At 45.7% G+C, this 25,842-nt stretch overlaps 1 protein-coding gene across 1 annotated transcript; it reads right to left on the bottom strand.

Annotated features, from left to right (window-relative positions):
- Positions 1-7,973: 7,973 nt before the first annotated feature.
- On the bottom strand, positions 7,974-18,175 carry LOC144509309 (uncharacterized). Its single transcript, XM_078237955.1, has 5 exons — positions 18,047-18,175; positions 17,004-17,145; positions 14,575-14,694; positions 12,161-12,295; positions 7,974-10,695 (listed from the first exon to the last, which is right to left on the bottom strand). Exons 1-5 carry the CDS (start codon positions 18,099-18,101, stop codon positions 10,587-10,589), a joined length of 561 nt encoding a protein of 186 aa, XP_078094081.1. The 5' UTR covers positions 18,102-18,175; the 3' UTR covers positions 7,974-10,586.
- Positions 18,176-25,842: the final 7,667 nt, after the last annotated feature.

Raw genomic sequence — 25,842 nt, 5'->3', positions numbered from 1 at the left:
CCACTCACCTGATGAAGGAGCAGTGCTCCGAAAGCTTGTGACACCAGATAAGCCTGTTGGACTTTAACCTGGTGTTGTGAGACTTCTTACTGTGCCCACCCCAGTCCAACGCCGGCATCTCCACATCGTAAATATATTGCCAGTCTGTGGTCACAGAAAGAATACTAGTCAAAACTTACCTACGGATTGAACTACGTAATGTGACTGACATTATGCTGACATTTATCCATAGACTTCCTGTGGCGTTTAGCATGGGAACTTATTTGAATTAGCAAGATATTTCCTAGAGGCTTCTTCCACAGGGAAATTTGGGATCTGAGAAGAGGGCAGGCAACTGGATATCTCCTGGACCAACCAGATTGAAGAATTGTCACTGAGCCACGCAGAGGCTAATAGTATGTTTTGCATTAATTTGCCCTGCTCACTATCAACTTCTGTAAAAACAGGACAAAAGGAATTTCTTGTTAACTCATTCATTATCACACTAAGTAACTTGATCCTCTGAGTTTAAAAAAATCTATTAGAAGGAGCAGGGCAGAATTCCGTATCAACAATGTAACTAAAGCAAACCAAACACATTAAGAATAAATCAAACAGAAATGGAAATAAGAAGTGGAAAGCAAATAAGAGTGGTTGGAATGAATGCCAATAACATCAGGCCAAATGACCTTTAGCATGTCGCAACAAGTCACCATATATAGACTTTTCAAAGATTGATTGGAATGAGGATAATGTCCCTCGTGACTCTCTTGTATTTTGTTTTTCAAGGAGACTCGATATTCTAATCTAGCGTTAGAGGTACTGTTAGAACATCAGACTTGGCTCTAATGATATTATTGATATATTGGTCAAGTTATCAGCCTTGTCTCAGTGGGAGATGCATTTGCCTCAGACTTAGAAGGTTGTTCGTAGGTCCAAATCCCACATCAGAACTTTGAGCAAAGACTTCAATGCTATGGGAGTGTCATAGAATTCCTACAGTGCTGAAGAGGCCATTTAGCCCATCGAGTCTGCACCGACTCACTGACAGAGTATTTTACCAGACCCTCTTCCCCCGGCCTATCCCTCAAACCCCATATATTTACTATGACTAATCCAACCCATACTTCTTGGGACACTAAGGGGCAATTTAGCATGGCCACTCTACCTAACCTGCACATCTTTGGAGTGTGGGAGGAAACTGGAGTACCTGGAAGAAACCCACGTAGACACGGGGAGAACATGCAAGCTCCACACAGTCACCCATGGCCAGAATCAAACCCGATCACTGGTGCTGTAAGGCAGCAGTGCTAACCACTGTGCTGCCCTAACCATTGTGCCACCGTGTTATCAGGAGCACTAATCTTTTTAGATGAGACAGTAAATCAAGGTCCCATTTGCCCACTCAGATGAACGTAAAAGATCCCATCGCACCTTTTAAAGAGGAGCAAGAGAGACTCTTGTCTCGGACAATATTTATGACCTAAACAACACTCCAAACGTCAAACCATCTTGCCATTATGCCACTACTACTTGTTGGACCTTGCGGTGCACAAATGGGTGCGGGATTTCCTACATTGCAGCTGTAATGCATTGACTTTAGTCCTAAAAGTATAACTTCAATGGCTGCAAAGCACTTTGCAAAATCCTGAGCTTGTGGAAAGCTCAATATGTATGCAAGTTCTTTCTTCCTAAGCAGGTCATTAAGAGCGGTTGCACAATGGGTTAAGTTTTTATGCTTGAAATGCTGGGCTATTTTGGAATCAAAAGCTTTTTAATTTAACAAACACAAACTATTTACTTTTCTTACAAAGCACACCACATGGTATTACCTAAGCATTTTCTGCTTCACTTGCCAAGGAGGCAGAAATTCATCCATTCAATTTCTAAATCACAACTAGAAGCAATTGCTGAGTCCCCAAGCACCATCATTTTAATCGGGGGCTTTCACTAATGCTCAGCATGCTGGGAAAGCTTCACCTCCAACCCGTGTACCTGATTTTGCCACAAGAAAAATGCAATGCTTAAATGGTGCAATCCATCCGCAGGTGGAAGATTGTGATCTGCAGAATGAAGCTCAGGCCTCAGACAAGGCCCAAGGTTAATGTTTTGTGTCTTGATTCAATTAAACCATTATTTGTTACAACTGCAGAAAGTGAGAGGAATTTACTTCTTCATAACCCTTCACAATCTGGAAGCTTTTGATCATGTCACCACTCAAGCCAGTGATGTAGTTAAGTACAGGGTAATTAAACATTCAGTTATTAGTTATGCTACCAGGAAAATCTTATCCAGTAATTTCAGTGTTTCATGTACACTCATATCTTTAATTTTTCCAATGTAACATAGTTAATTAAAATTCCAAAATATGTTAGAATACGTGGGACAGGAAATGTCATTCATTTCATTATACTAATTGTGTTCCCTTTCTCTCTCTCCCCATCACCTCTTTTTGGTTAACTTCTAACTTTCCTCAGCATTTTCTTCTTTCTTTCCTGTTTGAATCCAAGCTTGGCCTCACTTAACTGCTGCTTCCCGATTTAGTCACATGTCTCCCTCTGTGAAGTCGAATGTGGCTGCCCTCTTGCTCCCCCGGTGGTGTCCAATACCATAGGCTGGGTTCCTTCCCCACTCTTCTGGTTGTATCCTGGGATATAGTTGCAGCTTTTCCTCCTTCTCCTGACTTTCTCAGAGAAACAAAAATACACTTTGCTAAATTGCTTTGACTGAGCCTTAAATGTTCAGCTTATAGATACACAAATCTATTTAAAGCAAGTTATAAATTCCACCCTATCTATGTTCCTACTTTGCTTTCTGTCCTTCAGAAAGTCGAGTGTATTCTTAAATAACCAAATGTTTTGATAAAGTGGTTTCGTTGCCCCAGGAAATTGCGATTAGCTTGCTGAACGCTGCTTGTCCTAATTAGAATGAGTTCTCTGTTATTGCCTGTTGGCCTGTTACCATTGACAACTCTGCAGCTTGGTCAGGGTAGCCAACTCAGGCTGGTTGAATCCCTCATGGTGCACATGAGTCCCTGCCTCCAACTGTTCCGCTCCTGCCATTGGTCATCCGACATGCAAATCTCCATTCATAGAATTATAGAAACCCTACAGTACAGAAAGAGGCCATTCGGCCCATCGAGTCTGCACCAACCACAATCCCACCCAGACCCTACTCCCATATTTTACCCACTAATCCCTATAACCTATGCATCTCAGGACACTAAGGGGCAATTTTAGCATGGCCAATCAACCTAACCCACACATCTTTGGACTGTGGGAGGAAACCGGAGCACCCGGAGGAAACCCACGCAGGCACGAGGAGAATATGCAAACTCCACACAGACAGTGACCCAAGCCGGGAATTGAACCCAGGTCCCTGGAGCTGTGAAGCAGCAGTGCTAACCACCGTGCTACTGTGCCGTCCATTGTGCCCTGCCTTCCCACGGACAATCAGAACATGAACAGACTTTTCAACATCCAATCGGATTGTTCTTGGTTGTCAAAGAGTTCTTTATTGCCCTTTCCTGTATATTTTATGATGAAAGAACACAATTGTTAATGCCACTTTCATTTTCTGTGTGTGTATTTGCTCGCAACAGTGCCCGGAGGTCAATCCCAGAGTCTCCAGGGCAATCCTGGAGGGTTGACAAACCCCTGTCTTCCCATTCACAACTATTTAAAAGAAAATTGTCTTCATGGAAAGTTCTTGAAATGGACCTATTTGTTGCAGCAAAAACATTTTCTTGCCTACAGCTGTACTCAACAGTTAAATAAGAGACATAGTCAATAATTCTTATGACCAAACGGAAATGCAAAGTGGACATTACCATGATGGTGGAATGGATAAAGTAAGTGGCAGACCGAATTCAAGGTCCGGGTCAAAATGATATAATCTTTGAAGTTGTGCAATTTGGAAGAGCAGAGGAATTTGGGGGTGCAGATTCACAGGATATTAAAAGCAGTGCTTCAAAGGGAAGGGGCCAATCATAAGCTTTAAAAAACTATTGGGTTTTATTGCAAGAGGTATAAAATTTAACAGCTGAGATTTAGCAGTGTGTGTAAATGTAAGATCACATTTGGGGGACAAGTGAGCAATTTTGGGTTCCACTCTTCAGAAAAGATGTCAAGGCATTATGATCAGCAGGGATTCACGAGATATGAGGGAATACAAATATGAAAAACGATTTGAAAAACTGTGGTTGTTTTTATCAGAATAGAGGAGATTTAAGGCTGGTTTGATAGCAGTGTTTAAAATTATGAAGGTGTAGGAACATAGGGACAGGAGTAGGCCGATGGGCCAGGGGAGGCAATGACCTAGTGGTATTATCGCTAGACTATTAATCCAGAAATTCAGGGCCTGGGTCGAAATCCCGCCATGGCAGATGGTGGAATTTGAATTCAGTAAAAAAAAAAATCTGGAATTAAGAATCTAATGATGACCATGAAACAATTGCTGATTTGTTGGAAAAAAACATCTGGTTCACTAATGTCTTTTAGGCAAGGAAATCTGCTGTCTTCACCAGGTCTGGCTTACATGTGTCTTCAGAGCCATAGCAATGTGGTTGACTCTCAACTGCCCTCTGAAATGGCCTTGCAAGCCTCTCAGTTCAAGGGGAACTAAGGGTGGGGCAATATATGAATGAATTTTAAAAAAGCAACTCCCCACTCCATTGCCACCCCTGCTCCTAACCCCAAGTCTGTTCTTCTGTTCAGTGAGGTCAAGGCTGATCTGTGACCTAACTCCATATGGTTCACAAGAACGATCCCAGGAATGAAGGGTTTGTCGTATGAGGAGCGGTTGAGGAGTCTGGGTCTGTACCCGATGGTGTTTAGAAGGACGGGGGGGGATCTAGTTGAAACTTACAGAATACTGAGAGGCCTGGATAGAGTGGGCATGGAGAGTGGGAGAGACTAGAACTTGAGGGCACAACCTCAGAGTGAAGGGACGCTCCTTTAAAACTGAGATGAGGAGGAATTTCTTCAGCCAGAGGATGGTGGATCTGTGGAACTCATTGCCACAGAGGGCCGTGGAGGCAGGTCATTGAGTGTCTTTAAGACAGAGATAGATAGGTTCTTGATCAATAAGGGGATCAGGGGTTACAGAAAGAAGGCAGGAGAATGGGGAAGAGAATCATAGCAGCCATGGTTGAATGGTGGAGCAGACACGATGGGCCGAATGGCCTAATTCTGCTCCTATATCTTATGGCCTTATCAGGATAGATAGAAACAGACTCTTTCTAGTGATCGAAGGGTTCAGAATCAGGGGCTACAAAGACAAGATTAGTTCAGGGGATACAATGACAAGTAAGAGATTTAGTGACGGAAAACAGGAGAAATTAAACACCAAGTTCAGTGACGCTCTGGAAACCATTATTGAATTAACGATTGAAGTTGAGGCAACATCAACATTTAAGAGGAGGTGAGATGGTTGGATGGAGGAAATGGAAACAAGCTGATACATGGGACGAGTATACTAGCCTGTGTGGAGTATAAGGACCAACTGAGACAAGTTGGATCAAAAGACCAACTTCCATGTTGTATTTTCCATGTAATTCGCATGCCATTAATTATACATTATTCCATGATCGTTTGGGTTTGTCATTGTGGTTCAAGGCTCTTTACCTCACCGTCAAATACTTTGTCATGATGAAACCCTTTCAAATTATTCATTAGTCTCTCTCCTAAGGTTTGTTGTCCCTATTTCAATGTGTCTCCATTATATCTCTGACTTCACTTCTCCATGGTTGTCACGTTGCACTCATTTTCTCCCCTTGAAAGAAGGTGCAGACCATCATTCGCCCCCAACATGTTAAGACATTGTGGCTCTCTGAGGTGGCAAAAAGTTAAAGTCACCATAGTGCCAGATGATCATAAGTTGCTCTCCCCTTTGAGGGAAAGAGCTTTCTGGTGGTGATTTAACCTGAAGATCACCACACCCCAGGCGAGGGCCGAGGTTGAGAAGGCAGGCCTCCATGAATAACCCTCACCTGATAGAGGAACTGATCCCCCGCTGTTGGCATCGCTCTGGACCACAAACCAGCCGGCCCGCCAATTGAGCTAAAATTCTATTTCCATGGTAACCAATTTCAGATGGTGAGTGATTTTGGGTGAGAGATTATCTTCAGCACTACAAATGTGCACACGTTTAATGCACTACTCATTCTTTTCTGGATTACTTGATCTGTTTAAGCAGGTTAAGATCTGTATTAAAATAACAATGGAATTTCCACATATGTATCAGCTCCCATGACAGTATTTTGAAGAGCAGGAAAATTAACCCCAGTGTCCTGGCCAACATTTATCCATAGAATTCAGAACTGACTCTCTGGAAGAGCATCCCACCCAGCACCCACCCCGCCACTGCAATCTCTGTAACCCTGCACATTTATCATGGCTAATCCCCCTAACCTGCACATCTGTGGACTGTTGGAGGAAATCAGAGCACCCACGCGGACACGGGAAGAGGGTTTAAACTCCACACAGACAGTCACCCAAGGTCGGAAATGAACCCAGATCCCCCTGGCACTGTGAGGCAACTATGCCGGCCTTAATCAACATCACTGAAACAGATTATCTGGTTACTATCACACTGCTGTTTTTGAGATCTTGCTGTGCACAAATTGTCTGCCATGTTTACAATAGCAATTATGCTTTAAAATTGGCTGTAGATGACTGGTTGTTGCCAAAGGCAATATATAAATTCACTCATTTTTTCCTTTATACACTATTGTTTCCAAGTGTCAGTGTGGATCAGGCGGCAGCACTCGTGCCTCTAAGTTACAAAGTTATGGGTTCAAGTCCCATTCCAGAGACTTCAGCACAAAATATAACCTGAAACCTCAGTACAGCACTGGGGAGTGCTGCACTGGCACATGAGCTGTCTTCTGGAGTGAAATGGTAAACAGAGGCCCAGGCCGGAAGTCTCTGACCTTGCCTGTGACTGGGATTATCCGGTCCTGCTGCTGCGGATAGAGTTTGCTCTGAGCGCCAAATTCCCGGTTCTCACCGGCAGCGGTAACGGGGAGTGCGAGACCAGAGAATTCCGGTCCCTGTCTATCCTCGCTGGTGGGCATAAAAATCCTTTTTGAAGTGAATCAGGGGTGCTATCCTTGGTACCCTGGTCAATATTTATCCCTCAACACACAACACAAAATATATATTGTCCGGCTATTACTGTTCTTGGGAGTCTGTTGTGCACAAATTTCTGCCGTGTTTACAAGATTAAAAACCAGCGATTATTTTCAGAACATTCCTTCATCAGCTGGTGTTTCAGATGCTTTGAGGTACAGAAGGAGTGCTTTATAAATGCAAGGTCTCACTGTTCCCAATTTTCTCCCTCCCTCCCGAAAGGTGGCCCAGTGGTTAGCACTGCTGCCTCTCAGCGCCAGGGACCTGGGTTCAATTCTGGCCCTGGGCGACTGTCTATGTGGACTTTGCATGTTCTCCCCGTGTCTGTGTGGTTTTCCTCCGGGTTCTCTGGCTTCCTCCCACAGTCCAAAGATGTGCGGGGGTTAGATTGATTGGTCATGGTAAATTGCTCCTTAATGTCAGGGGGATTAGAAGGATAAATACATGGGGTTACGGGGATAGGGCCTGGGTGGAATTGTGGTCGGTGCAGACTCAATGGGCCAAATGGCCTTCTTCTGCACTCTTGGAATTCTATGATTCTAGGTGCTAATTCTGTTGGACCCGATTCCACAGGCACTCAGCACATTCCCATTAATTCAAGCAAGTGACCATTTCCCGCATGTGAGCCAGAGTGATAGCAGACTGGATAACAGTAAAAGATATCGCAGCTGAGCTTGACCCTGTTGTCTGCCATCTATCCAGCAGGAACCACTGAATGTGAACGGGGCTGAGGACAGCACCATCTCTCTGTGCCTCTCAGAGCACTGTAAAGCAACAACAGGATGTCCCAATTTCTTAAAAAGAAATACATCGATGAAAATTGGTTAATGATAACAAATATATTTATTTCTATTAATATACGCTTTATATCATAAAATAATTACAATAGTTCCAAAGTACAATGAATTACAATAATTTACAGAGTATCATAAATTAATTAAATATCGATCAGAATTATTCAATCATTGAAATGTTGATCAGCTTATCACTGCATATAACAGGTCGTTAGTAATAAATTAACAGTTGCCTTTGACTGCATTGTACAGTGATGGTTTGAATATCAGCTTACACGGAGGCCAATTATTCACTTGGTGTGCTGTAAGGTGACTGAATGGTGACACTGTTCCTTTAGGTACCCTCAACCTTGCTCCCTGCGATAAGTTCTGGGGGGAATAACCCTTTCAAGTGATCCACGCTCTATGCCAAATTGATTTTATTCAACCTTTTGGTGCCAGACATGGTTATTGCTCACCTTGCAAGTACAAGTTCAGTGGAGCACCACCACCCGCCCCCCCCCCCCCCCCCCCCCCGGCACCTACTAATGAAGACAGAACATGTGGAAGGAGGTCCATTTTCCCCGTAATGGACAAGGGAATTATTGGAGGAGAAAACAAATGGGCAGAATTGTGATGGCGTGATCAAGACCAGTTCAACAAAAGACCTTTCAGCATCTCTGCAACTCCCCAGTACAGCACCCAGATGCTCAATAAATAAACTCAGCATCTTGCTTCCAAAGTGCGGCCACTGCCTCAGGGCACTACCCTCCAAATTCCCCAACAGTCGGTTTAGTTTGAGAGAATTGGCACAACAGCGGAAAGTCATCGCTCTACTTCAATCTCACTTTAGACAATGCCCCACATCTGGGGACGCACAATAGTCTTGTTTAGAAATCTCTTTTCATGGTTACAAGATAATCTTGGGGGGGGAAAAAGGACTTAAACCAGGCCGGGTTTCATCCTAGACTAGGATCAATCACTAAAACAGGTTTGGAGAAGAGTTTCTTAAATTTCTTTCACTCCAAAATGTTTTGGGTTTATTATTTGTTTTGATGTCACCGCCCACCCACCAAGGAGATTGCGTGATTTTCAGGTGAGGAGTGTCTACATTGTGATGTACAAGGCATCACCGTCATGTGGGTCAGGCTGCATGGGCCTGAGGGTTTTCTCTTGCCCATCATTACTGGGTACTGACATGTAACATTTTCTAAATGTGACAATTAAACACAGCAGGCATGTGCGATCGAAAAAGTATCACGTCTATACCCGTGTGCGGGTTAATCTTAATGAATTTTTAAAAATTCATTTGTGGGACATGGGCGTCGTTGGCTGGCCAGCATTTATTGCCCGTCCCTAGTTGCCCTTGAGAAGGTGGTGGTGAGCCACCTTCTTGAATCGCTGCAGTCCATGTGCTGTGGGCTGATCCACAATGCCATTAGGGAGGGAAATGGTTGAACTGTATTGCTCAATGTTGCCTGTTTCCTTTCCTTAGGTTAAACATGGGAAATTGGTTCTGCAGAAACAGATTGAAAATGGGAGAACACTAAAACCTGTTGATGAAGAATGTGAAGCTCTGGTGTATATGGTCTCCGGATCTGTCCAACAATGTGTGCGATGGGTTTAATTCTGCCCACATCTCAGCTCTCTGAAAGCCAGATGCTTCAGGAGACATGCGATAACATGCATGGCCACCAAGGAGTGACCAGTGGGATATCAGCAAATGAACACACGACCTTGACCGGGGCTGGGATTCTCCAGTCCCGCTGCTGTGAACGGAGATTTGGTTGAGCGCCAAATTCTCCATGACATGGGTGCCCCTTTCAGGAGTGTGGTCAGCAAACAGGAACTTGTCTCTGCTACTGTTGCGGCTGGCACCAGCTAAACTCAGCACAAGTGAGGATGGATGCGGTTCAGTTCCATATGGAGTGGTGGCAGCTTTTTCCACTAATGCATAGCTTGACTTCAACACCATCACTGAGCTGCTCAGTACTCAAAAAAATGGCTATTGACATGACGTGGGAGAGTACAGGCTGCAAAAACAACAAGCAAAAGAGTACTTTTCCCGTTTCATAGACAACAACAGTGAGAAAGAGTCTAGTGATTCATTCACCGGTAATGAATCAGCACAACAGTGCTTTACACCAAGAATTGAGGTAAGTGCAAGGCTGCTTGACATCACTGTCTCAGCTTCAACACTTGCATGCTTTCAGTTCTGCTCCTTGATGGGGATCTCATGACTGGTATCATTTTGTGTCCAGTTCACCGAAGCTGCCTGAAGATGACCAGTCATCATGTTGTGGAGGTAGATGTATGATAAAGCCAGTACTGTCTCCCCTCTCTTACCAACCGTTGCCTTGTAGATATGGCAAACTTTTTGTGAGCATCCTGTTCAACCCCAGTCAATGTTTTTAAAAAAATATACACGGCGTCTGACAAAAATCCTGAACAGTATTCAGGCGGATCTTCCTTCCTTGATCTCCATGCCTCTCTCTCCATTCTTACTTCTGGTACAGTCCAATGACAGAGACACAAGCCCGCGACTCCAGCTGGTTAATACTTGTGGTGTGCATCCGATCCCTCCGTCCGTCCATCCATCTTCTCATTCTCCCCTGGCACTTCACGTGCCATCAATGGAAGAAGAAACAGAAGCCGAAGATGGCACCTTCTCTCTCAGGAAAAGAGTGAACTCTACCTGGTTGGTTCACCTCTTTCTCTCTCGATATAGCTCCTTCCGTGCCAGTGTAACTCGATTCAGCTTCTTTAAGAAGTGCTTCCTGTGAACAGTCTGGACGTTTGACGATGCAATTTGTCTGGAAAATATATTTAATAAAAAAACTTTTATTCTAATGTCAAAACTATGTGCAGGGCATTCTTCATTTTTATTCCCTGCCCTCACCTCTCAAACAAAGGCTCTTAATCTAGGATTTATCCCCTCTAAACAAGATTGCCAGGCCAAAGTAGTTATCCACTAGTACAATCGCGCTAAAGGTTTAGGCCAAATGGAGAAAAAAATGGGGCTAAATGAACTGGGATTGTTTCCCCTTGCAACAGAGAAAGGCAAAGGAAATTTTAAAATAGGTGCCCAGAACTATGAGAAGGTTCTTCTCATAGAATAAATAAGGAGAATGCATTTCCACTGGTCGAAGTATTGGTAACCAGAGGACACGGATTTAACATATTTGGAAAATGAACCGGGTGGCACGGTGGCACAGTGGTTAGCACTGCTGCCTCACACTGCCAGGGTTCAATTCCAGCCTTGGGTCACTGTCTGTGTGGAGTTTGCATATTCTTCCCGTGTCTGCAAAGGTTTCCTCCGGGTGCTCCAGTTTCCTCCCACAGACCAAAGATGTGCGGGTTAGATGGATTGACCATGTTAAATTGCCCCTTAGTGTCAGGGGAATTAGCAGGGTAAATACGTGGGGTTATGGGGATTGGGTGGGATTGTTGTCGGTGCAGGCTCGATGGACCAAATGCTCTCTTTCTGCACTGTAGTGATTCTAAGAGGAGGAGAATTTTGTTTTTTTTTAAAAACACAACAGGCAGGATTTTATGGCCTTGCTCGTCCCGAAACTGGAATAACCTGCCTGAGGTCAACGGATGTTTCCATGGTCCGCCCTTCACCCGTTCTGATTCCCATGGTGGTCGGAATGGTAAAATTGTGGCCCACAAGGTGTTACAATCTGGAAGGCACTGCCCAAATGTACAGTGGAAGCAGATTCAATGGTGACTTTCAAACAGGAATTGGTTGTGTACGTGAATAGGAAACAAAATGCAGGGCTATGGGAAAGACTAGGGTCATGGGATTATATTGGATAGCTCTTTCGAAGATCCAAAACTGGTTGTTATTGGACTAGCATTCCAGACAATGCAAGTTTAAATCCAATCTTTTGCAGTTTAACATTGAATACAGTTTTATAAGATAATCTGGAAATAAACAGCTAGTATCAGCAAAGGTGACCGTGGAACTGTTGTCAGAATTGAACGTGTTCACTGATGTCCTTCAGGGAAGTAAACCTGTTGTCTTTGCCAGGTTAGGCTCATATGCAACCCCAGTCTGACACCTACGTTATTGACGCTTGGCTATCCTCTCAAGTAGCCTTGCACTTGGTTATATCAAAATGTTACAAAGAACTCAACAGATCAACAACTAGGCCCAGCAGCATCTTATCAAGGGCACCCAGGGAAGGACAATAATTGCAGCACTGCCCACATCACAGAACCAATTAACATGAAGGAAATGGACTTCCACATATCCTTTCATTCAATGAAATTTACCTTAAAATCCGAAATAGGTGTACGTTCCTGGCCCTGTGCTGCTGCTTTGTCCTGGCGTTTACGGTTTGGTGCTGGGATGTCTTTTGGTGTTGTGGACCTGTGCTTCCAGTTTTCTGCTGGACACTGCTACCTCTCCTGAAAAGGTCAAGACAAAAGAAAACATGCATTTCAATGATCATTCTTTGTTTCCTTAATATTACAAACTAATTCCCGACATGAGACACAGGGCAGGATTTCCAGCCCCTCCACCGGGGTGTGTTTTCCGGTAGCGGAGGCAGCTTGCTATGGCTGCAGGCGGGATATTCCAGTCCCACTGAAGTTGGGTCAAAATGCTTTGCGTGGCTTGCCCGTCCCACTGGGGGGAACCCGCCGCAGGCCGGGGTGGCGGTGGGGGGTCATCTTCAGCAGGACCAGAAGATCTCACTGCCGGAAAGGGTGGACAATCTCACCCACATCTATTTCACACTTCACTCAGTCTTGCTAATGCTGACCCTGTCGAGATTGGTATGCAGCACAGGAGGCCATTCAGTCTATTGTGCCTGTGCTAGCTTGCTAAAAAAAACCAGTTGATTAATCCCACACCACCAATATTTTCCTTTTAGGTCCTTTGAAAAATTACTACTGAATCTGCTTCCTTTGTCTTTGGGATATGGGCATTGTTGGCTGGGCCAGCATTTATTGCGCCAGCATTTATTGCCCATCCCTTGTTGCCCTTGAACTGCGTGGCTTGCTAGCCCATTTCAGAGGGCAGTTAAGAGTCAACCACACAGTTGTGGCTCTGGAGTCACATGTGGGCCAGACCAGGTAACAACAGCAGATTTCCCTCCCTCAAGGACATTAGTGAACCAGTTGGGTTTTACTGACAATGTTTTCATAGTCATCAGTTGATTCTTAATTCCAGATATTTTTAACGAATTCAAATTCCACCATCTGTCGTGGCGGGATTCGAACCCAGGTCCCCAGGACATTAGCTGAGTTTCTGGGTTAATAGTCAAGCAGTAATACCACTAGGCCATCGCCTCTCCGGTGACACTTTTAGCAAATGTAATCCAGATTCTAACAACTGGCTGCATAAAATAAATTTTCTTCTGATCTCCCTGCTGACTTTTTAGCCAATTATTTTAAACTTTTAATCTCCAGCTACTGACTTTCCTTCCATTGGAAACAGATTCTCCTCCTCATCCCTTTCGAAACCCCTTACAATTTTAGTAAATTTCAACTTGCCTTGCACATTTATCATTAAGCCAAGCATTTTCAGTTCAGTTTTTTTTTAAAAAGTGTTTCTTTGTCTTCATTTCCATCTCATAACTTTCAAACCTGTGTAGCAGGTTCCCCATGTAACAAATGCACTGTCACAACATATTAAATAAAACAGAAAAATGCCGTCCGGCACCTGACAATTTCAGGTGTGATGCCTCCACCAACACCTCCTGCAGTCTAGACCTGAAACCTGATCCTACAGTATTTCATCTTTCAGATACTGATCAGCCCTGGCCTGCATACCCACCATTCTGTTTTATTTTGCTTCTGAATTTCAGCTTCTTTTGAATTTTTGTCTTTTTTAAAAAAAATAAGGAGTTCTCCTGGTCTATTCAAAACAGAAAGAACTTGTATTTTCAAACTCTGCCTTCTACGACCTCAGGCCACCACCCCATGAAGTGCTTTGGCGACATTCCGAAACTGGTGTAATGCAGGAAAAGCAGCAGCAAATTTGCACACAAGAGACAAATGACGAGATAATCTGTTTCAGAGATGTTAATCGGGGATATTTGTTGGCTAGAACCACGAGGAGAATTTCCCCTGCTCTTTCTTTGACGTAGTACCACAGGATCTTTTATATCTACGTGAGAGGGCAGGCAGAATCTCAGCTGCTTGTCTCAACCGAAAGGTGACACCTCTGACAGTGCAGCACTCCCTCAGAGCTCCAGTGGAGGGGCAGCCTGGATTTGGTGCTCAAATCTCTGGTGTGGGACGTACCCAGGATATTCTGACTCCGAGGTGGGAGTGCTTGCCATTGAAGCACAGCTGAAACTGTGCTGCCCTCTCACTTGCCCACACAATATTTTAAGCAAGGTAACTGATGGCATTGCACAAGCACTAGGACGCGGTTCGGTCTCCCATCTACAGCCTCTTAAAGGCAAGGAGCACTGAGGGTGATAAGGGTAGAAAGGCCAGTTGCAGGACTGGGGCCATGTTTCTAATTTCCCTTGTCCATCATCGATACCTGCGCAAAGCATCTGCCCCCAATGAAGACTGTTGGCTTGTCATCAGGGATGCCCAAGTCTACCCTGAACCACTTTGTAATACATTGTATTACTGTACCAAGCTGGCCAATCATTCTGTTACCGGCTTGCAGGTTGTACATGGAATGGTTAAAATCTCCATGAGTGTAATAATTAATCTAGATAACTTACATTGTGTCCAACAGGCAAAACTGTGAACACATTCTGTCCTTGGAGTTTGCACATTCGCACCTTGGAGTAGATCTTTTGCGGCGCGTTGCTGGACTTCCTAAACCATAAGGTGTGGTTTTCCTGTTGCAAAAACAGATAAGTGTGATTACTGAGGAGAATCTTTATGGCACTATAACACATAGAGACTCACTGTCAAAGGGAAATTCAAAAACCTACAGGCTTGTTTATGGGTGTTTATAGATTTTGTGATGCTTGGTTTAAATGGCGACATAACAACCCCGCTGGGAAAACATGGGACAATTTTATGTACAATAAATAACTTGGTACAGTCACAGCATGTGGGTCCCTTTGCAATTAACCGTGCTGCTCTGAGTCTGTAGAACAGAATGACTTACGAGCATCAACTTAGAAGCTCAAATTTGAAGTGATTAAAGGAAAAAGTTCAAATGTTTGAAATGCAGATTTGAATAATACAGGTTGTGGTATAAATGTAGAGGTGGGGCCATCTATTAAGCAGATGTTACAACCACTTTCAATAATGCAGCACCTTTAAGTTATTAAACCATCCCAAGGTATTTCACAGGAATGCAAGTAAGGCAATTGCTACTGAAACAAAGAAGGGAACACTGGGATGGGTGACCAAAAGCTCAGTAACATGGCTCAAAGGAGGAGGAAGGAATAGAGAGGCAGAAGGTTTAGGAAGGGAATTTCAATTCATGGATGTGAGAGTCTGGAATTACAGGAACACAAAGATCCTGCAGGGCTGCAAAGCCGGAGGAAACTACAGAGATCGGGAGGATTGAGGATCTGACAATCTCCAATTTTGAGTCATACATTAAGTGTATTTATTTATTAGTGTCACAAGTAGGCTTACATTAACACTGCAATGAAGTAAGTGTGAAAATCCCATAATCGCCACACTCCGGCGCTTGTTCGGGTACACTGAGGGAGAACGTAGCATGGCCAATGCACCTAACCAGCACATCTTTCAGAGCACCCGGAGCAAACCCACACAGACATGGGGAGAATGTGCAAACTCCACACAGACAGTGACCCAAGCGGGGAATCAAACCCAGGTCCCTGGTGCTGTGAGGCAGCAATTCTAACCACTGTGCTACCGTGCCGCCCCCATATTAAAATGTGGTTTACATGTTAACTAACTCGAATAGCAGCAAGTGCTCCTTCAATGCTCCATTTCACTCACCAACAGCACTTTTCATGCTTTTTCCAAGAAACTCTGGTTTGATCTTGGGTGGATCCAATTTAAAATGATTGCACACCCAGCCCACCAAAACCATGAGTATGACAAAGTTGCGCAAAATGTGAAGATTAATTGGCACCTTATCTTATCGCACAACACACAAAATGACTCTTTGATTAATGTCTTGTGAAGTTAAGTGAAAGTGCAGGTGGAACAGGACAATCCAATCAATGCTGACTGATGCTGCACTCTCACAGTAAACAGCAGAAATACTCAGTATGCCAGGTAGCATCCGTGGGGGTGAGAAACAGAGCGAGTGTTTCAGGTTGGTGACACAATGTCAGAACTGAAAGAAGTTAGTGACATAACAGTTTTTTAGCAAGGGGGCTCCCAAATTGTGGGTCGCAACTGCTAATGGGTCGCGCTTCCTCCGAGGCAGCCGAGTGACTGCTGAGAGGCCACTGCCAGTCTGGAGGCCCAGGCAGGGCAACCCTTGACCCATTAGATCTATGCCACCAAGCAGTAATGGAGGGGAAGGGGGGTGGGTGCTAGTTATGAGCATACAGCACCCTGGAATATCAGAAATCCCTTTTAGAGAGGAATTAGCATTCCCAGAATAGTGCTGGTGGAAAATGAAACACAGGATTTGCTTTCAATTTGGTGTTTGATTTATTGGCACCCTTTTTATCCCCCGGGACTCACTCCGATTCAATTCCGCTCTACCCTCAATTGAGGATTTCTGTTTCTTTTGCCTTGACTCACTGATCCCAGTTCTGGACCTGAAAACTCCCAGCTCCTCTCTCCACCCATTCGATTTTCCAGGATTTCCTGTTTCAGACCCCCTCTCCCCCCCACCCAACCTTTTGTGCAGAAGATTCGATTCCTGGCTTAGGTCACTGTCTGTGCAGACGCAGCACGTTCTCCCCATGTCTGCGTGGGTTTCCTCCGGGTGCTCCAGTTTCCTCCCAAAGTCCAAAAAACGTGCTGGTTAGGTGCATTGGCCATGCTAAATTCTCCCTCAGTGTACCCGAACAGGCGCCGGAGTGTGGCGACTAGGGGATTTTCACAGTAACTTCATTGCAGTGTTAATGTAAGCCCACTTGTGACACTAATAAATAAACATTTGTTTCTCTCTCTGCAGATGCTGCCAGACCTGCTGAGCCTATCTTTAATTTCAGATTTCCAGTATTTTGCTACCATTACAGTATTGTCCCTCTGCAATACTCACCCGGGGGTATTGACCCAGATGATGTCCTTGTGACAGAAATAGATACACTCTTTGTCTCCCAGGTTGTTACAAGAGCAGCGCTTCTCTCTCCTCAGATAATGAACGCTGGCCTCACTGGACCCCGGCAAGCGGAAGCCACATCCTATAGCAATGAAGATGACATTTGGTTAAAAAAAATATCGACTTTATTTTCTGCAGAATGCAAACAGGACATGGTGGGACGCAGTGTCTGTTATAGAGACCTGCCCGCGGCTGTACTGTGCACGACTGTTGCATAAATTCCACCTACACTGATATCATTGTTACAGTTGCCTTTGCATATCTTACATCTATCCAACTTGACCCTCTGATCTTTGCATTTAACGGACCCGGGAAGTCCTGGGAGTGATGCCCCTCAGGCAATCAATGTTCATATTCGCACTTTACGGAGAGGACTCAATTTTAAACATATTTTAATATGAGGTGCTCTGAAGAAGAATTAAACTGGGGTTCTCTCTCCTGCTGATGCTTCCAGACCTGCTGAGCTCCCCCCCAGCATTTCCTATTTTTAGTTTTGTGTTATATTCAATTGGACTGGGTCATTTGGGGCATTCAATTCTGAGGAATGAATTACTGAGATTAATTAATTATTCGCGGAAACCAAATAATCTAAAATGGGTCTCTCCAGGAATCTCACATTCTGACAAATCTGCAATAGATTCATCAGGGAACGACTTAAATGTATAGCTAACATTGCCCTTTGCATTGCTGCGGTTTCGGGTCGATAAATAAAGGATCAATGTGTCCCAATGTGGCAGATGCTAAATTGTTAATTTATTAGCGCCTGTCCGCATTCAAAGCGTAAAACCGTGACAGCAAACCCAATGCAAACCCTACAGTTAAAACCCGTCACAGAGAGAGTTAAAAAAAAATAGCAAAATGACAATAGAATCACACATGGAACGACAACCTGGTCAGATAGGATACAGCGCAGCAAGCACACCGTATGCAGAACATCAGAGGTGCAACGAGTTAGATCCAAACTCCTATTTATAAATACTCACCACTTTCCAAAAAAATAAGAGCAGCCGCCACAGTAAACAATCCTCTGCAGCCCATCCTTGCAGGGTGCAAAGAGCTGGTGGGGGGCACTAAGTAGAAGGGATTTGTGGATTTGCACGCAGCTCTCTGGTTGATCCTGAGCGTTGTGTCTGAGCTCCTTGTGATTTGCCCTTATATATCTGACGCAAAGTCAAGACAACACCTACCCGCATGTGAGAATTCAGGGCTGGTTGCACCGCTCACATACTCCCTCGCACCGACCACATACCAGAGCTTGTCAATCATGAAAATAACCAGTGTGTGTGTGTTTTTTTTACGCGGGGTGAGTTAATCCCTGCATTAAAAATGCCATTTTAGGTTGAGAGTGAGATAGAGGAAGTGACATTGACTCACACACTCTTGCATTCCACAATCAAACCCACTTCATGTTACCCTTTGTTTGTGGGAACAACTTTTGAAGTCACTCACTGCACTTGGAGTGGACTTGGTAATAAAATTTTATCATCTTTTTTTCAAAAAGGGTCGATCAAAAGTTGTGACTAAGGACCAGGAGTGCAGCCTCATGAAGGATGAACCCCGAAACTGAGATGTTAATATGGGTTAATGTGGCTCCTTACAGATGCTGCCAGACCTGCTGAGATTTTCCAGCAGTTTCTCTTTTCCATGTTCATGTGGGCCCTCTCTCCCCACTTGCCCAAACTCGGCAATCGCTGACTGAAACTGGCTTCCAATTAACTTTACTGGGCGGCTTCCAGTAAAGTAGAAAGGCTGACTCATGTGTACCCCACCTTGTCAGTGTCAGAGGAGAGAAAATACAATGAAGCCAAACTGCTTAATGATGTAACACTAATTATACAGCCAGCCTTGGCTCCATTTGGTGGCCAAAAGATTTGGTCGCACCCGGTTCTGAATAAAAGTAATTGGCGGGAGTTTTACCGCCCCACTCGCTACAGGAATCGGAGCTGGCGAGAGGCGGACAATGGAAAGGTCAGTGAACCTCGGGTGGGATTTTGTGGTTTCGGGACGAGCGAGGCTGCGAAATCCCATCCATCAACCTGAAATGTTGGAGGCGATTCTCCCATCCTGACCTGCAGCTTTTCTGGCGGGTGGCAATGGGAGATTCGCGTCGCTGGCCTTGTTCCGGCATTTACGCATGCGCCGGGAATGCATGCGCATCTCCCACAGCCGGAGAACAGTCGGAGACCAGACCATGCTGGAAACCGGCAGGAAGGCAAGTAAGTCATTTGAATCTTTTTAAAATATGTTTTAAATGTATTTTAAATGTCATTATCGGGAATTTGCCGGTCCTGATTGAATCTCCCACCTCGCCAGGAGTACTTCATTCTGGCGGGATTCAGACTAGCTCCCCACGTTCGGGGAACTACTGGGAGACCCCGCTGGAATGAAGGGGGGCAATCGGGGCCCCCCAGGGGATCGGGCGGTGGGGGTTGGTGCCCCCTGGGCATGGGCACTCTGGCAGTGCCAGCCTGTATCCCCTGGCACTGCCCAAGGGGCAAAGTGCCCATGCCCAGGGGGCACCTTGGCACTGCCCACTGGGCATCAGGTGTGGGGGCATGGCCTATCGTGAGCAGGGACTAGGGGTGATCGGTGGGGGTGGAGGGTCCCGCTGCCACTCTGCATGGCAATCATGCTGGTATGGAGGGAGGGCAGCGATTGGGGCGTGTGCTGGGGGAGCGGGTGCAATCTGCCAGGGAGGGGAGGCCTGCCTCCCTGGGGGGGGGGGGGAAAGTTGATCCTGGGGGTGTTCAGTGGGGGGGGCGGTCTGCTGGGGTGAGGGGGGGTTGGGAGGATCACCACTGCTGGTGCGGAGGATTGAACATCGGGGCGCACCAGGGCGGGGAGGGTCAGGGCTGGTCCAGGAATTGTTGTGGGGGCTGCGATCGGGCCGTGGTGGGTGCTGGAGGGGCAGCACTGCGAGAGTCTCAGGCTGACCAGCGATGGAGCTGGCCAGCAAACGGGGAGTCTGACAGATCAGGACCACTGCGTGTGCGCAGAGTTCCAGAACTGTCAGACTCTGGCGCGAATAGGCCCCCCCCCCCCCCCCCCGGGTTTTTAATTGAGATTCACGATTGGGACCTCTGCAGTGCACAGAGTGCGGAGATTCGAGTGAGAAGCTGAACTAACAAAACAGTCGTGCTCTAGAACAGTTTTCCCACCAATCCAGCACTTTTGGGAGAATCGCCCCCATTAAATCTGTTTCTCTCTCCACAGATGCTACCAGACTGCTGAGTATTTCCAACATTTGTTGTATTCAGCTTTTGAAACATTTGGGCTGTTTTCGTTCGGGTCATGGAAAGGATTGAAGGATGATTTGATCGAAGAGTTTAATCTTATGGAGAGATGGAACAGGGTGAACAGAAACTATCATAAATTGTGGTAAAAAATGGTTCACTGATGTCCTTTAGGAGATGCCACGTTTACCTGTAATATGACTGCAGATCTATATTGTGTGGAATATTGGGTACAGTTCTGGGTGCCACACCATAGAAAGGATATGAACACACTGAAGAGAGTGTAGAAGGGATTTACAAGAATGGTTCCAGAGATGAGAAACTTCAGTTATGATTGGAGAGTTTGGGAAATGCGCAGAGGTATGGGGAAAAGGCAGGGGAACATAAGAACTAGGAGGAGGAGTAGGCAATTCAACCTCTCGAGCCTGCCCCACCATTCAATACGACCATGGCTGATCTTCTTTCGGCCTCAACTCCACTTTCCTGCCCGTTCTCCATAACCTTTCAACTCATTACTAATTAAAAACCTGTCTAGCTCCTCCTTAAATTTACTCAATGTCCTGGCGTCCTTCGCACTCTGAGGTAGTGAATTCCACAGATTCATGATCCTTTGAGAGAAGTAGTTTCTCCTCATCTCTGTTTTAAATCTGCTACTCCTTATTCTCAAACTATGACCTCCTGTTCTAGATTGCCCATAAGAAGAAGCATCCACTCTACACCTACTTTGTCGATATCTTTTATCATCTTATATACTTCAATTAGATCTCCTCTCATTCTTCTAAAATCTAGAGAGTCTGGGCCTAATCTCCTCAATCTCACTTCATAAGACACACCCTTCATCTCTGGAATCAATCAAGTAAAATTCCTCTAAACCGCTTCCAATGTAACTACATCATTCCTCAAATAATGGCACCAGAACTGTACACAGTACTCCAGGTGAGGCCTCACCAATGCCTCTCTCTGGCTGGTTCTGCAATGTATTACTCCAAGAAACAATCTCTAATACATTCAGTGAACTCTCCCTCAAGGCTACCCTTGTAAATTTGATGTGATTATTTGGCACTAAGTCACGATGCGCATTTGGAGAACTCGTGCAGACACAATGGGCCAAATGGCCTCTTTCTGCGCTGTGGCACAGTGGTTAGCACTGCTGCCTCACAGCGATAGGCACCCGGATTCAATTCCAGCTTCGGTCACTGTCTGAGTGGAGTTTAAACTTTCTCTCCGTGTCTGCGTGGGTTTCCTCCAGGTGCTCCGGTTTCTTCCCACAGTCCAAAGATGTGTGGCCAAGAGAAAAAATGTTGAAAAATCTCAGCAGGTCTGGCAGCATCTGTAAGGAGAGAAAAGAGCTGATGTTTCACAAAGGTTCATCTGAACTCAAAACGTCAGCTCTTTTCTCTCCTTACAGATGTGGCCAGACCTGATGAGATTTTCCTGCATTTTCTCTTTTGGTTTCAGATTCCAGCACCTGCAGTAATTTGCGTTTATAAAGGTGTGCGGATTAAGTTGGTTGGCCATGCTAAATTGATCCTAGTGTCAGGGGGATTAGCAGGGTAAATGTGCGGGGTTACGGGAATAGGGCCTGGTTTGGATTATGGTTGGTACAAACTCGATGGACTGAATGACCTCCTTCTGTACTGTAGGGATTCTATGATTCTATGTGGTTGACTCTTAACTGCCCTCTGAAATGGCATAGCAAACCACTCGGTTGAAGAAAGGGCAATACTTGCTGGCCTTGTCGATGATGCCCACGTCTCATGTAAAAAAAAATTTTTAAAGATTGTTTCAGTGAGTAGGAGGTTGGGAGTGAATGAATAGGGATACAAAATTAAATGTAAGAGTTTTAGGACCCAGAGCAGAAGAAACATTACTTACACCGGAATCTGAAGCTGTGGAAAACTGCTGAAATTAGAGGTTGAAGCAGACAGCATTTCAATATCTAAGAATGAGCTAGATTGGAGAAAAAGAGGATCCAGGGATATGGAGCTGAATTGTAAAGTCCAATAATGCATATGTTTAAAACTGGGGGGATTGGAAGCTGCCTGCAACCTGCCGACATTTCACATTTAACTGAAAAGGATTTGGCTACAACATGTGCAATCCCCTAGGGATTGTCAATCTAAATGTGTTAATCACTCAGTCATAATGAGTTGGAGTGTTATGGTAAGGTTATATAAGGCATTGGTGAGGCCGAATTTGGAGTATTGTGTACAGTTTTGGTCACCTAGTTACAGGAAGGATGTAAATAAGGTTGAAAGAGTGCAGAGAAGGTTCACAAGGATGTTGCCGGGACTTGAGAAGCTGAGTTACAGAGAGAGATTGAATAGGTTGGGACTTTATTCCCTGGAGCGTAGAAGATTGAGGGGAGATTTGATAGAGGTGTATAAGATTTTGATGGGTATAGACAGAGTGAATGCAAGCAGGCTTTTTCCGCTGAGGCTAGGGGAGAAAAAAACCAGAGGGCATGGGTTAAGGGTGAAAGGAGAAAAGTTTAAAGGGAATATTAGGGAGGGCTTCTTCACGCAGAGAGTGGTGGGAGTGTGGAATGAGCTGCCGGATAAAGTGGTAAATGCGGGGTCACTTTTAACATTTAAGAAAAACTTGGACGGGTTCATGGATGAGAGGGGTGTGGAGGGATATGGTCCAAGTGCAGGTCAGTGGGACTAGGCAAAAAATGGTTCGGCACAGACAAGAAGGGCCAAAAGGCCTGTTTCTGAGCTGTAATTTTCTATGGTTCTATGATATTTACCTGGCTTCTGCAGTTTAATTGCGAGGCCATGGGGGCGCTCTTACCATCATCCATCATGCCCCACTGGCTGATGGGTGGGGTGAGCCAGTAAGATCACGTGAGAGCGAGCTGAGAAATCAGGTGTGAACCTGATTTCTTGCCTCTCGCGACCTGACCGGCGAGGTCAGACTCTCGCTCATTTCTGGCGCGAGGTTGAATCAATTGTTTAAATTAAATTTTAATATAATCTAAATGTAATTAGCAAGACTGGGACTGAATCGTCCAGGCTCACTTGCCTCTGTGGCCTATCTGGGAGAGGCTCTCTCTGGCGAGAATCACAGCTGATCGCCAACAACAGGGACCACTGGTAGAACTGGAGGACATTGAGGCCTCCTCGGGAGGTCAGGGGGGATGCCCCTTGGACATTGCCAGTCTGGCATCTTGGCAGTGCCAGCCTGGCACCCTGGCACTACACACCAGGCACCCTGGCGCTGCACACCGGGAACTAGGCAGTGCCAAGTGGGTGGGGCTTGAAGGGGACTGGGCCTACTCGTGGGCAGGGCCAGACCGGGAGTGGGCCGATCGGTGGTGGGGGTGAGGGAGGGCCCACTGCCACTCTGCAGATCTGCGATTGGTGAGGAGATTGGTTTGGGCGGGTGGGGGGGGGGGGGTTGCGGGGGTCATTTGTCCCAGCCGGTGGGGGGTCACAATCGGCTGTGGGACCCCGTGGTAGCTGGTGGAGGAAGGCTTGCTAAAGCCCATAGAGGCTGGCTTAAAGCAGCGGAGGCTGAGTGACAGGTCTCTACTGCTCTCACAGCAGAGGGACCTGCGCATGCCCAATGGCGCCCTCTGCTGTTGTCAACCAGCATTTGGGTGATTTAAGCCCCGCCTCCTCCTTCTACTGGCAAGAAGCGGTCGTTGATGTGTTATTTTTACGCTAAGTGCATAAGATCGCAGATTTGGACTCGCCCAGAAAATGGATCAAAAACTCTCCCATTTTCATGCTCGTCATAGAGTCATAAAGGCCTCTTCAGCCCAACTTGTCCATGTCGCCCAGTTTGAAGCTTTATTCTCCTCCCCTCATACTGTGATGACCTGGACTTGAATTTCTTTCATAAAATTGCGCCCCCCATGGATTCCCCAGGCTGGAGTAACTGGAACTTGCTTGTTAAAGGAAGGCAAGGACACAGCTGCAATTAATGAGCACTGAGGACAAGACAGGGAAATATCTCAATATATTGTAACCTCACAACTGCTTTCCCGTCTGCTTCTGTGAAAGGGTTTGTTCACGACACTCCTGCTGAAAGGTTATTTTGACAATTTTGCATGTCTGATCTATCTATCTATCTATCTATAGATAGGTCGAATCAATCTATCTTGATTCCCCCCAAGATTCAGCTTGGGGGAATCACTCATGCTGTTTTACCTTGGATCTCAGATGAGGAGTAAGAGGACTCGCAGGAGTAGCTTTCACACAGTTCCTCCCTAACAGTACTGTGGATACACCCACGACACATAGCCTGCAGCAGTTCAGGAAGGCAGCTCACTACCACCCCTTCCAGGGCAAATAGGGATGTGCAACAAATGTTGGCCTAGCCAGTGACACCCATATTCTGTGAAAGAATTAGGAAAAGGGGAAACAGGGAGAGCGCCAGGCTGTTTTGTGCAACCTTTATGCACCAGGATGGTAGGGAGTGGGATAGCTTGATCTTGGTTTCAGATGAAGGTCGGCACAACATCGTGGGCCGAAGGGCCTGTTCTGTGCTGTAATGTTCTATGTTCTATGTTCTATGTTCTGTCCATAAAATTTAACCTTTCTAGTCCTAGTATCATTCTGGTTAACCTGTGCATCTCCTCCAAAGCCAATATATCTGTCCTAAGGTGTGACGCACAGACCTAAAACCCAATGTAAGCTAGTTGGATTGAATGGGCTGTTTCGGTGTTATATATTCTACAATATAGAATCTATATCATTCTATCCCCAGCTGGTGGCAATAATAGAATTTTAGTATTCTCAATGATTAATAAGTCACCAAAAATGCAACAGAGTTTAGAACAGCCCTTTCCAAAGGTCAAAATTCAGATAGCACAAACCAGCAAACAAGTAGAAATGTGAGTAACATTGAGTGTTCTGGGCTTGGCAGCTCAGTTTGCCGGTTAGTAGGAGTCACACATGGGAGTGCAGTTAACAGGGTACAGAGGTCTCATTAATAGTGATCCTCTTTGGATGGCTGCCCTGCAGTCATTTAACAGTCGACTGGTCTTTAATTGGCTTGAATCAGGACTTCTGCCCCTCAGCAACAGGAAGTCCCTCATCAGAGAGCTGTTGGCCAATCAGAGGCTGGCAGCTCTTCAGAACCTGTAGCGCCACCGAGAGCGGTGATCACTGCACAAGCTCCGCACAAGCTCCGCACAAAGACATGCTAACCCTGGAGCTGAGACCAGAGGCGAGTCTGGGGGTCTCGCTGAGGCCAGGCTGGTAGACCCTGGCGAGGAGAGTCATTGGGGGGAGACAGGGAATAAAAAATATCAGAGAGGAAACCTCTGGGAGGGTTTACACCTCAGGGGAGTCCTCTGATGGGCCAGGGGTGCCCATTAAGGAGGGATTGCCATTTATCGCCCCCCCCCCCAATCCCCGCCACCTCCCCCCCACTCCACCCATCACCAGCTCATGCAGGGAAAGCTACCAGGTTGTATACTTGAGGTGGGCCTTTCAGGGTGAGGCACTAAAGTCGACATTAATTGGCCACTTAAGGGCTTCAATTGACACGCAGGCAAGGCAGTTTCAACTGCCCCTCCCAAAGCAACTGGTTAAATT

This window comes from Mustelus asterias, chromosome 21 (assembly GCF_964213995.1).
Source record: "Mustelus asterias chromosome 21, sMusAst1.hap1.1, whole genome shotgun sequence".
In the NCBI taxonomy this organism is placed as follows: Eukaryota; Metazoa; Chordata; class Chondrichthyes; order Carcharhiniformes; family Triakidae; genus Mustelus; species Mustelus asterias.
This window is presented reverse-complemented; position numbering and strand designations above follow the sequence as displayed.

Coding starts and splice junctions, on each gene's coding strand:
- LOC144509309 (XM_078237955.1), bottom strand. CDS start 18,101: ATGGGCTGCAGAGGATTGTTTACTGTGGCGGCTGCTCTTATTTTTTTG. Junction 12,296..14,574: donor TTTTGCCTGTTGGACACAAT/GTAAGTTATCTA, acceptor TGACCTTTTCAG/GAGAGGTAGCAGTGTCCAGC. Junction 10,696..12,160: donor CACCTATTTCGGATTTTAAG/GTAAATTTCATT, acceptor TATATTTTCCAG/ACAAATTGCATCGTCAAACG.